Source organism: Zosterops lateralis (genome assembly GCF_965231275.1).
Source record: "Zosterops lateralis genome assembly, chromosome: W".
Taxonomy (NCBI): Eukaryota; Metazoa; Chordata; class Aves; order Passeriformes; family Zosteropidae; genus Zosterops; species Zosterops lateralis.
The window spans coordinates 17,000,035-17,012,042 of NC_139801.1; the positions used below are offsets into that span (position 1 = coordinate 17,000,035).

General features: G+C 42.3%; 1 protein-coding gene across 2 annotated transcripts; it reads right to left on the reverse strand.

Moving 5' to 3' along the window:
• Nucleotides 1-2,272: 2,272 nt before the first annotated feature.
• LOC310922136 (charged multivesicular body protein 1b-like) lies at nt 2,273-11,756 on the reverse strand (the record flags this gene model as incomplete). 2 transcript variants are annotated; one of them, XR_014592301.1, is made up of 9 exons in its annotated part: nt 2,273-3,925; nt 5,985-6,123; nt 6,710-6,782; nt 7,085-7,128; nt 7,475-7,582; nt 7,736-7,804; nt 8,600-8,746; nt 9,466-9,563; nt 11,741-11,756. XR_014592301.1 is itself a non-coding variant. In XM_083882534.1 (8 exons), the coding sequence occupies 8 exons, from the start codon at nt 11,754-11,756 to the stop codon at nt 6,079-6,081; spliced, it is 600 nt and encodes a 199-aa protein (XP_083738660.1). In that variant the 3' UTR covers nt 2,273-6,078. The 2 variants fall into 2 exon arrangements, 1 of the variants encoding a protein (XP_083738660.1); XM_083882534.1 differs by having other exon boundaries at nt 2,273-6,123.
• Between the last annotated feature and the right edge of the window lie 252 nt (nt 11,757-12,008).

Below are 12,008 nucleotides of genomic sequence, written 5' to 3' on the forward strand. Positions count from 1 at the left end.
CTTCCAGGTCAGATCAATTAGTCACAGGAGGCTCATGGAGACTTGAACTAATTTACAACACTCTGAACAGACCCGCCAGCTTCTCTGATGGATTTCCAGGCAAATATTGGGACTTCAGATGGAACCTGGAACTGAAAAACCACCAGCAACAGAAATCCAGCTTAATGGTTCCAGTAATGACTCATTTTGCAGCACGAGAAACAAAACCCTGATTGTGATAAGAATAAAAGGAAATATCTCCTGTAGAGACTCCAGAGTTATGTTTATCTAATCTTTGAAAAAATAAAGGAATCATAAAAGATTTAATAAAAAATACTGAGTGTCTTTAAAGGAAGTTTTCAAATGTTTTCCTATCCCTGACAGCTCATTTTGACAGAAATTGATTGTGATAAAGAATTATGAATCAGATAGCAGGGAAATTAAATTAACCTGATTATTATCTTGTCAGATACACACATTATGTAATGTTCATTGCTTTAGACTTTTGCAAAAAGATTGTTTCACTCAGGAAATTTAGAATATCCTAAGCAATACACACAGGCGTGACTGTAAAACATCTTTGTTTTTAGACATTTAGATTTTATTTAGATTGTTTTTATATTTTTATTATTTATATTTTGTTTTATTATTCTGTATAATTAGCATACTTATATAACTCACTAGATTATTTGGATTATTAAATATGCATATTTAGATTAGAAATATGTAATATGAAATATTTTATTCTCTGAAATCCCCCTTATTTAGGTAAGGGCTGTGAGCAGCCTCTGTGCTGAGTCTGGGTCTGGCAGCTCCTCACAGCGACTGGCACCGTTGGAAGACCCTGGAAAGCTTTCCCAAAACCTGGATCCTGCAGCCCCTTTGATTTTCCCTTTTGGACCACGTCATGCAGCTCATCCAGGCTGAGTTCCTTAATAAAGAGCAGCAAAGGGAAGCAGGAGTCTGGGAGACTCTCAGTGCATCTTCTCCCAGTGAAAGCAGCTCCACTGGCACACGAAATTATTTACAGATTGTTCACATTGGGCCTTTCCCTCACAGAATGGTAATGAAGGGAGCTGCTTCCGAAACAAGCAAGGCCACTGACCCCACTCGGGGTTCCGCTGGAAAAATACTCTTTGAAACAAGAAAGTTGGGAGCCAAGTGCTGTCATGAGTTTAAAGCAGCCCGAGCAAGAGGTGAAGGCAGAACTGCAAAGAGAATCCTGAAATTAAAGTCAATCTTTCATCAAACCAAAGCTCATCAAAGCGCTGATAAAAAAATTAAAATTTACCACTAAAATCCATTTCCATCAGTGCATACAGAGTGTTTCCTTATGTATAAAACAGAAGAATTACCACAGGTCAAAAGCAGAATGACAACAGCAAAAAACCCCAAGATTTAATTAAAAATGAAATTTAAACCCAAGTTTTAAGCACAAGGTTACTCATTATCACACTCCTAACAGATCTCGAAGACCTAAATTACTCCCAAAGGCAGCAAAGGACAATTTTGAAGAGTATTTAGTGTAGACTGACCCCATTCAGCTGATGGCACTGTGGATGTGCTGCCGAGCTGGATTTTGGGATCAAAACCCCAGCACAGGTGCATCCTACAGCGAATGGATGCTGCTCAAAGGTTCCACAGGAGAGACCGTTCCCTGAACCAACCAGCTTTCCTTTAACTGCTCCAACCATTCATTTCTGTAGGATCCATGAAAGCAAAGCCTGAGGTGCCCTTTGCTGGTTCTTGAACGACTGAATAGAAATATTAAAATTGAAGATTTTTAGGTCTGGGAAAGTCAAACCCAACCCCAAACTGAAACCCACACTACCTCCTTTCCAGTTTTCCAGTGGTCCCTTGTTCTGTGTGTAAGGACAGAAAATCCTCAGAGATGTTTAAGCACGGGGCTCTCTCAGACTAAACATTTTTAAAAACCCCAAAAATTAGAGTTTATGTTGTTATACTTAATATTAATTACTCCTCAATTGTCCCAAATCTCTCTCAGTAGCACCCACTTTATTTTCTGTTGCAAAATTCCTTAGGGAAAGAAAATATGATTTATATATAGATATTGAACTACCCTGACTGAGGCCTAACCTGAGGCCTTAGGCCTGTGACGCAGGAGAAAATTCTCAGTAAGGTGTGGCACAACAAAAATTAGATGTTAAGGTGTTAATGGGAGATAGTGGGTTTTCCAGGTGTTAATAGGTATAGTTATTAGTGTGAATCTTTTAGCCACCTTAAGAAACAAGTGAAACAATATCTATTTACATTCTTTCTGTGCTGTGTGGCAATGGAAATGTGTCTGAATTTATAAACTATCTAGAAGAGTATATAACCTGCCATTTTAGATGAAATAAACGGACTTTGTAGGATTAACCATAGTGGTAGGACCTGTGTTGTCTCAGTCCAACCCTCTATTATTATTATCGGTATCCTTGGCTTCAATTTTCTTCTTGTTTTCTCCCCATAAAGATTGAATTTTCTGGATGTCTTCCCACAGGAAAGACCTTGCTTGTCCATCCATGTACAGAGACCTGTAGCAGCCACACAACCTGGAGTTGTCTATACAATTTTATTTACTACCTGCAGTTACATTTACAAACTATCCCATACAAGTAAAGCGGTTTTCAAAGTGAACTCAACCAGAGCTACAAAAATTATTCTCTTCTCTATACACGGCACCAGCTTCAGAATTTATGTCTATACACAACTGCTGATTATGTTTAACAAAAGTTCACTATTTTTTGGCTCTGAGGATCTCCAGAAAGGCAACTTGTTAAGTTTTATCCCATTGCAATCATGACATTAAAGTTCTTGTTCTTGTTTTGCTTCCCTCTCCTTTCATCTGAAGCTTTGCATGGCTTTGTTTTGGAATTCTAATGAAGACAAAGCTACCACAAACCAGCACTTTTAGTAACAGAATAAAAATGTTGAGCAAAACCATCCAGCAACATTTCAAGCAATGTTTCACTTTAGATGTGTCTGCTCATCAGCAGAAATATTGAATTTTTAGCTGGCAATAAGGTTCCAGAAAAGCACAAACAAGTGATTTAACGTGAAATGAACTTTACAAACAGTCAACTTACAGAGACAAAACAAGGTTGGAGTGAGGAGCCAGAGCTGCTCAGGGAAATGTTTTGAGGAGCCTGAAGGGAGGAAGGATGAAACTCAAATATTGCTAAGAGTAACTTTCAGCTTGAAGCATTTCCAAATGTCATGAGAAAAATGTATATACTTAAAATATAACTTCAACCTTCCTGGATGCAGCTCCCAGCCACGAGTGAAAGCATTTCCCCAGGAGAGGGCAGGAGTTCTGTACACAGGAGCTGCCAGCCCCAACCCCTGGCATGGCTGAAATACACAGCAACTCCTGAAGTGAAATCAACAGGGCAAAAATTCTCTGTCTCAAACACTTATTTCTTCATAAGCCTCTTTGCATCACAGTCCCCCAGACATAACCTTAATTATGTCGGTCAAACCTTTGTATTTGTTAATTCCTTTCAAGATGTGCTGGCTCTGCAGTTCACCAGGCTGGGATAAGATCAAAACTCCACAACAATCAATAAAATCATGAAGCTTATTTAACCTTTCTGATGCAGCAATCTCAGTCCCAGTGTTATGAATGCTAGGAGACCAGCTCCTTAGTGATTTCAGCTTTATTGGAAACAGTCTGGGAAAGGGGGCCCATAAGGTGTACGCACACCACTGCTGCTCCCGATATGGCGTGGAGGAGGAGGATGTCAGCTCTGTCATCCGGCAGATCTGGGCCTTCCTTCCTCATGGGAGTCCCCAAGAAGATGCCTGCTGGTTTCAGGTTCAGGGTCTCCATGCCACTCCTGACTCACTTTGGTTAGGGTGACGAAGGCAAGGCAAGGGATGCTGACTAGAGCCTTGATGTCATCTGATGTCCCTTCTGGTTAGAAGTGTTACTTCAGCTCTTTACCTGCAGGGGGGGACATGGCTCGTTGCTTTTAGGGGTCTCCACTAGGCGAATTCCCTCTCCCCTACATCCCATGGGAATCTGACATTCGCATACTAGGTGATGTCATCCTCCTCCTCATGGTTTCGGGTGGTTCACTATCTTGGAGGAGACTGGAGCAGCGGGGGCCATGCCCAACAGTAATTTACACAACAACTCATTCAACCAACAACTCATTATCCTCATTAACTTATAACATTGGAACTTTGTATCAACTTTCTAACAATTTATTCTCTACACCAGTCTATTTTTAAATCCCTCCAAGGCTCACAGCAAGGCAACAGACTGGGAAAATCAACCATGTGGGAGCTCAGAATTGCTGTCTGACCCTCAACTAATTCCAGAATGGCCCAAACCAGTTGAACAGCAGCATCATTTTTAACATTAAAAGAAGCCAGACACAGTAGCTGGAGCTGTCTGCTATCAGACACTGAATCCTCAGTATTTCATGGACAGCTCCAAGTAAACTCCAGTGTGGAGAGATTCCACAGCAGGAAGCTTCCAGCACTCTGATGATATGAAGTAACTGAATATTAAAAAGCTGAAGGAGGTCCAGCAAGGCTAAGGCACACACACAGCCACCCCAGCTGGGTAACTGGGTTGCATAGATACACCATGATATTGGTTACAATGTTCAGAAGTAGCCAGGGAAGAAAATGCAGGGAAAAGTCCCATTCTAGGATGTTTTATTAATCATTTGAAGGGATCGTAGCCAGACTACAGCTGTCAGTATGTGGTTTTTAAACACCTTCCAACTTCTCCTGTTTACAGGAGGAACACTCAAGGTGTTTACATTTATTTTTAACCCCAGTTTATTTTTAACAAGTGAAAAGATTAATTTTAAACTCCTGGTTTTAGTTCAGCTGCCAGTGTGAGAGAGAATCCCACAACATTTCAGGTTATTTTGTCTATCTTATTTTCCTGATTTTATTTTTACAGTAATCTTGATTACCTCAGTACATAACATCCTGCTCAACCCTCGGAGTGAGTTGGGTAACACATTCAAAATAATGTCTGAAACTGCTCTAAAACGTTTCATTGTTTTTGCACATTTTCATTGAAGAAATCCTGCTTGAATAAAAAAGTGAGGTTCTTTCTTTTTCTTAAACAATTCCTTAACACTGGAAAACCCACATGGCCCTGAGCACCATGCAATTAAGAACCAATTCCAAGCCTGGTGCTCCACACCTTCCCTCACCCCTACAAAGACAAAACATAAAAATGAGCCCAAAAAAATTAGGAAGAGAATTTGAACATCACTGTTTATCACAACACATCAGAAGTGGTCTCAGCTACAAATTTCTACCACCATTTCTTACTTTACAATTGCAACAAGAGTTTGAAGCTACTGAGAGCAACCAGACTCTTACTATGCAGAAATATAAAGGGATTGCTAAAATTAGCTACTCCCTACAACCAGAATATTACAAACAATGGGATTTTATCTGCAGAGAGCAACAGATCTGGCAAAGAGTCCAAAAATATATTTTATTCCTCCTGTGCTAAAGTGATGCCACCATACAAGTCCCCAGTTATATGAAATCAGCTTTTGGTAACTCATTTTTGAACTAAACTGCTAATTTCAGCACATTTATCCTAATTTTTAAAGACTAAAAAACTCAAAGTCCACTTATTTGTTTCAACAAGTGCATTTTCCAGGAGGTCCATGCTGTCCATCCCTGCGTGTTCCAGGAGTTTGGCTCTGTAGGAAAATGATCTACAACAATCATCTAAACTGATACATCAGTTCTCCAACCATAAACGGTTCTCACAATTTAAAAAAATTCATAATTTAAAATATATCTCACTGACACTCTTCTTTGCTTGGAACTAGAATGTACCACCATTAGTAGCAGACTTAGAACATCAACTAGAATTTGTGAAAAAAAGCTTGCAAAAAATAGATAAACTTCCAAATGTACAGAAAATTACATTAGAGCTGATATTTTTGGGTCACTTAATGTATTTTAAAAAGAGTAGCAAGCTGGGAGTGAAGTACCCTATAATACAAATATTCAAATACCTAAGCTGGACTGTTTTACATCTTGAGTGTAGTGCAGGGTTAGTTCCAGACAGGGAATTTGGAAGCAGCTCCAAAGAACTGTAGCTCTGTTTACTTAGACTTGATCACGTAGGCGGGCCAGTCTCTGTGACAGCTCATCCTGCACAGTTGGAAAACAAAAAGGGAAAACCAACCATCAGCAACAGGAAAAGGAGCTTTTGCCATCTGATGTCCAGCTGCTATGAAATTCTCTCATGGCTTAACAAGATTTGCTTAAGACCTCAAGCATGGCTGTGAGGGAGGAGTTTCAGAACACAGAGTTAAGCAGAGAAAGGGTTAGGGTTTCGCGGGATTTTTCAAAGAACATGGAATATTTGATAGGACAAGGGGGTTGAAATCCTTCCCTGTGAGGGTGGGGAGGCCCTGGCACAGGTTTCCAGAGAAGCTGTGGCTGCCCCATCCTTGGGAACGTCCAAGGCCAGGTTGGACAGAGCTTGGAGCAGCCTGGGCTAGTGGAAGGTGTCCCTGCCCATGGCACTGGATGAGTTTTAAGGTCCCTTCCCTTTAACATTCAACAAATGTATGGTTAAAATTACTTTGATAGCAAGACTTTTAACCACACAGTTTCCTTGGGACAGCTGAAATAGAATTTAGCAATTTAGCATTTTGTTTTGACTGAGTGAAGCATTAATTCTCACATTCCATTTCCCCAGAAAACATTGACCTCACTGAAATCCAACATTTACCTGTTCTGCTGAGGCCACGCTTGTACCAATGGAACTTGTCTGTCCTTGAGGTAGTTCCATGTTCAGATCAAGGCTAACAGGAGAAAAGAGAGCAAACACCAAGTCAGGCACAGGTGGATCAAGGGGGAAGCACCACAATTGACAGCAGAGGAACAATAAGACAGCACCCCCTGAACACTCCAGAGTTACACAAGCTGGTGAGTAATTTTGACTCACTACCAGGACAAGTCAGGTATGTCCAGAGGTAAAAGGAAAATTGTGGTTTTTCTCTGCTTCCAAGAGACAGACTTATAAAGAAAGGGTATTTGACCTTAGATATAATCAGGAAGGGTTGTGGGAACCAAAATTTATTCAAGAAACAGAAATTTCACCTACCCTGCTTCATCTGCCATTTCCTGCAGGAGCATGTCCACTTGGTTCTAAAGGAAAACAAAATGGATTGCTGCATTTGGAGCTTCTGACAACCTCTTGTCAGATTTTCAGAGAAAAGGAATTATTTTAGCAAAACTGATTTAAAGGTAAATGCCTTTGGCAGAATAGCTTTGTGCTTAACCACTAAAAGGTATGAACTCAAAAATAAGGAGCAGAGGTGCTCAGCAGTTAAAATGACATTAATTGAACTCTGGTTTGTAAATAATGCTTCTACAGAATTCAACTTATCTGTTAAAATCCCCAAATATACCTGAGTGTTTCAAGTGCTGTTAATGAACAGTTTAGACACATAATTTAAGATCACCTTGCTAAAATATATTCTATTATTCTTACTTGTGGCATTATTAATGTTGTAGTGTTGCTCATTGTGTCTTCCATCTGTTGTGTCTGAACATCCAGTGTCTCAAACTGATGCTCAAATTTGTCCATTAGTGCAGATATCTATAAAAAATATGAATCAAATCACTTATCTTCAGATAACAGAAATAATACATCTCAACTGGAAAACTCTTGATTGAAATTCCCTTTCTAAAACTTGTGCCTGTTGTCCTTTCTGCTTTTGATGTCAACTCCAAGAAAATTAAGTCTATTTACCTTTTCCAAGTTCATGCTCTTCAAGGTGGCATCCATTGACTTCACCACCCCTGCCATTGACTTTGTTACCTGAAACAAGGGGAAGGAAATTATTACAAGGAAAAAATGAGGAGTTTAGGAACAAATCCTTCCCTGTGAGGGTAGGGAGGCCCTGGCACAAGTTCCTAGAGAAGCTGTGGCTGCCCCTGGATCCTTGGAAGTGTCCAAGGCCAGGTTGGACAGGGCTTGGAGCAACCTGGGATAGTGGAAGGTGTCCCTGCCCGTGGCAGGGGATGACATTGGATGGGCTTTAAGGTCCCTTCCAACCCAAATTATTCTGGGATCTGGTTATTTCTTACCCAGCTCTCTTATCTCTGCCCACAGAGCTTTGACAGTATTAAATAGGAGGGAACATCCTATTGCCATCTGGAATGTCATATTTTAAATAGCTCCTACCATTCCCAGCTCTAGAAATTAACTCAGCCACTTGAAATACACATTCTGAGGCAAAATTCACTAAAAATGAGCTTAATATGGCATTCATTTTTGTAGATTTGAGACCTGTCACTGTTAAGGAATACACTTGGTCCACAGGTCACAATAAACTTTCAAGGTGGAGAGCAGTAAATCAGTTCACCTTAAAAAACTATTTAAGCTAAAAAGATCTCTGGAATCACAACTCATGCCTCATGATTTATTTTGAAGGGGAGAAGTATCTTTGTGAAATAATCCAAAGAGCAGCTGCCAGAGGAATTCCAGCATTCGATTCTTGGCTACTTCTAAAAGTAAAAGTGGAAGTTCCCAGCTCGTTTCAGCCGGGATGAAACCACTCCAGAGAAGATGAGAAGTCTCCTCCTTGCCCCTGCAGCATGGGGAGGGCCTCACCTTGCCCATGGTGACAGCAGTCTGGACTCTGGCTGCCACGGCATCCACGCGGGCGCTCATGCGCAAGAAGCTGATGGCCTGGTTCTTCTGGCGGATGGCGTTCTCTGCATGGATCCGCGCCACTTCCATGTTCCCCTTCTGAATGGCCTTGGCAAAGAGGGAGAGACAAAAGAAAAGGCCTTTCACCCCTGCCTGCTCTTGTACATAGGATTTCTGTGTAGCTTGTTTTGGCTTTGAAAGAAGCATTCATTAGTCACTATCTCTTTTTCTATTAAAAAAGAAAACAAATCCCTCTCTCCTCCCACAGTAGATCCCAAACATCTTCAAGATGAGAACTCCTAACTTCTTTCCAAGAAAGGCATTGGAAAGAATGCACTTCAAAATAGGCAGTTTTGCAGAGCTACAGATACATAATTTCTGTTCCTGAAAACATTTTCAGCCTCAAGACAAAAACACAGGCACAGGTGGTACAGCTGTATCTCATGGGCAAAAATACACCAAATCAACTCAGTCTCTCTCTTCACTACTTCAAGGACTCAAAAGCTGTTTTGAAGTTCCTCTCCACAAGACCTTTTAATACAAGCTGATGAACATGAAGTGGTTTTAACTCTGAGAACAACAGTCTCTACCAAAGCACATACAAGACAATTCTCTAGGGAAGCAAATGCCAGAAACTGTTCATGAGGATGCACAAGGATTTATCCTCATGTTTATTAATAAGCACAGGAAGATTTATAGTCACATTTTTTAAATCACAAACATTGACCACATGACTATTAGCATGCACACCAGGGAAATGACAAAACACCAGATGTCTTCCTGCTCTAACAGGCAAGCAACAGATCTAAAAAGCTTGGTTCAGTTACCTTCTTAATTTTAGCTTTCTCAGCCTTTTCTTCTTTGTCACATTTTTTGGAGTTCCTGTTGAGCTCCTTTGCAGCAAACTTCAAATTAAAGAGGTGTTCTGCAGTGCAAGTTAAGGGACCAAACCTATTTCAGAGTGATAAATTCAACCACCAAACACTCCCTGAGAGGAACTGAGAGTGGTTCTCTGCCAGTTACTTTCACTCCCACACTCAAAGCCTGTGACTCTCAGTGAAATGATGTGGTTTCCTGACTTGCCTGGAATCTCCTCATCCAAAAAAAAAAAAGCCCAAAGTCACTGAGGAACACAACAAATGAACAGTGTAACAGCAAACTGGCTCAGCTGGCCATGGCCAACTACAATCCAGCAGGATCTTGGATTTAAATTTCTCATCCAGCTCCTTCCCAGCCCTGGGTCATGTGAGTGATCCCAGGCTCCCCGACAGCTCAGTCATCTGACTTTTGGGAAGTGAGTACTTCAGTCAGGAAGAGAAACTTTAAAAACAAAAGTTCAATTGCTTAAACTGAAAGCTCTAAGAAAACAGTAAGACAAGCCTTCAGAGTGATTTGAAATGACTGCACTAAACTATTACTGACAGAGAATAGTGTGTGCTGTAAAAATAACAATCAAAAACATTCTCTTAAAATACTGTTGAAGAAAGCTTCCAAATAATATCAGCCTTTCTCAAACAATATGTAAGTAAAAAGCTTTGTAGGTTTCTTTCCTGCCACCTGTGATATCCCAAGAGGAAGATGCAGCAGGTACTAAGATGATTGACAATTAAGTGGAAGCACAAAGCTAAACATTACAAGTATTGAGGTTTCTTCAATATTTCAAGCACATAAATTATTCCAGAGCTGTTTTTTGCTTTAAAGTCCAGCCATTCCTCTTACTCTGACAGCAACCTGGAGACATTAGGAATGTTTTTGTTATCCTATAAACATCACAGGCAGGCTAAAAACAGGTAACGTGCCTGACTTTGCATTTAGAATATCTATTAATGTAGGTACCAGTACCAGAGCAGTTTATTTTGAAATAACTTCCTCAGTTACTCAGCTGGGGAATTTACCTGACATTAAACCAGCTCACCCATCCCTGAGGAGTACATTCCTGCTCCTCCCTTCAAGCGTCTTTCTCAACACTCGAGAACAAACCCGAGTTTGCCATAACCCGAGTGGAACCAAACTTCCACCTCAGTTTGTGACTCACAGTCAGCTGCTCCAGCAATCCTGTCAGTCCCTACCAGGACAACCGGCAATGCCAGCACTGCTGGCACATTCCAACCACACTGAGACTGTTGGAATCCACACTGAGACCTCTGGAATCTGTAAGAGTTTTCTGCCCCTATGCGTTAAGATGGTTTTATACAGCATGAAAGTTTCAGTCAGCCCACGCAGGGCTCTGTGTGTAAATTCTTTCCAAGAGCAGGAAGCACAGATGACGCGGTAGCTGTTTGGGGGACGGCCCTGCTGACATCACTCCAGTCTATACATAGGTATGCTGTCCCTGCTGTACAATTTGCACTATTTTTAGTAGAAATTGTGTTTTCTGCCTCAGGAACTGGGCTGTCCCTCCACCCACCACAGCCCTGCCTCCCCCTCCTCATTCTCAACTAAGGCTGCCTGATCACACCTTGGGCAGAGACACCGAACTTCCCACTCACATCCTTGTACCTCCAGGGTGGTGAAACCACAGAATCACAGAATAACTGAGGTTAGAAGGGACTTCTGGAGATCACTCAGTCCAACTCCTCTGCCCTGGCAGGGTCACCTGGAGCAGGTGACACAGGAACGTGTCCAGGTGGGTTTGGGATGTCTCCAGACAAAGACTCCACACCTCCCATGGCAGCTGTTCCAGTGCTCTGTCCCCTCCACGGAAAATAGTTCTTCCTCGTGTTGAGGTGGAATTCCTTGGTTTTTAGTTTATAGCCACTGCTTCTCATCCTGGTGCTGGGCACCACTGAACAGAGCCTGGCACCATCCTCTGACGCTCCCTGGAGATATTGGTACGAAATATGAGATCCCTTCTCGGTTTTCTCGTCTTTAGAAGAGACTTCCGAAGCTGAGAGATCTCAGCCCCTGCCAGTGTCACACCCAGCCCTCCCCCTGCTCCTGCTGCTGCCCCGCGGGCCCCGCGACCACCGCCATGAGGGGGGATTCGCCTCCTCGTTCCCCCGCGCCCTGGGGGCTCCTCCCGGCGGGGAGACCTCGCTCGCCACCGCCACCTTCTCCGGTCCGGCCCCGGCGACTTCCACCCGCGGTCCCGCCCGAGGATACTCTCCATGTTGGACATGGCGGCGTGACGAGCCGGGGTGGGGCCGCGCCTGCGGCTTTGGGCTGGGAGGGACTGGGAACCTCATCCCGGCCCTCCCCTGCTATGGGCAGGAACACATTCATAGATTGGGGTACTCCAAATGCCGGCTAGCCTTGCCTTGGACACTTCCAGGGATGGTGGAGCCACAGCTTCTCTTCGAAATCTATTCCAGGGCCTCACCGCCCTCACAGGGAAGATTTTCCTCCTAATATCCAATCTAAATCACAGAAT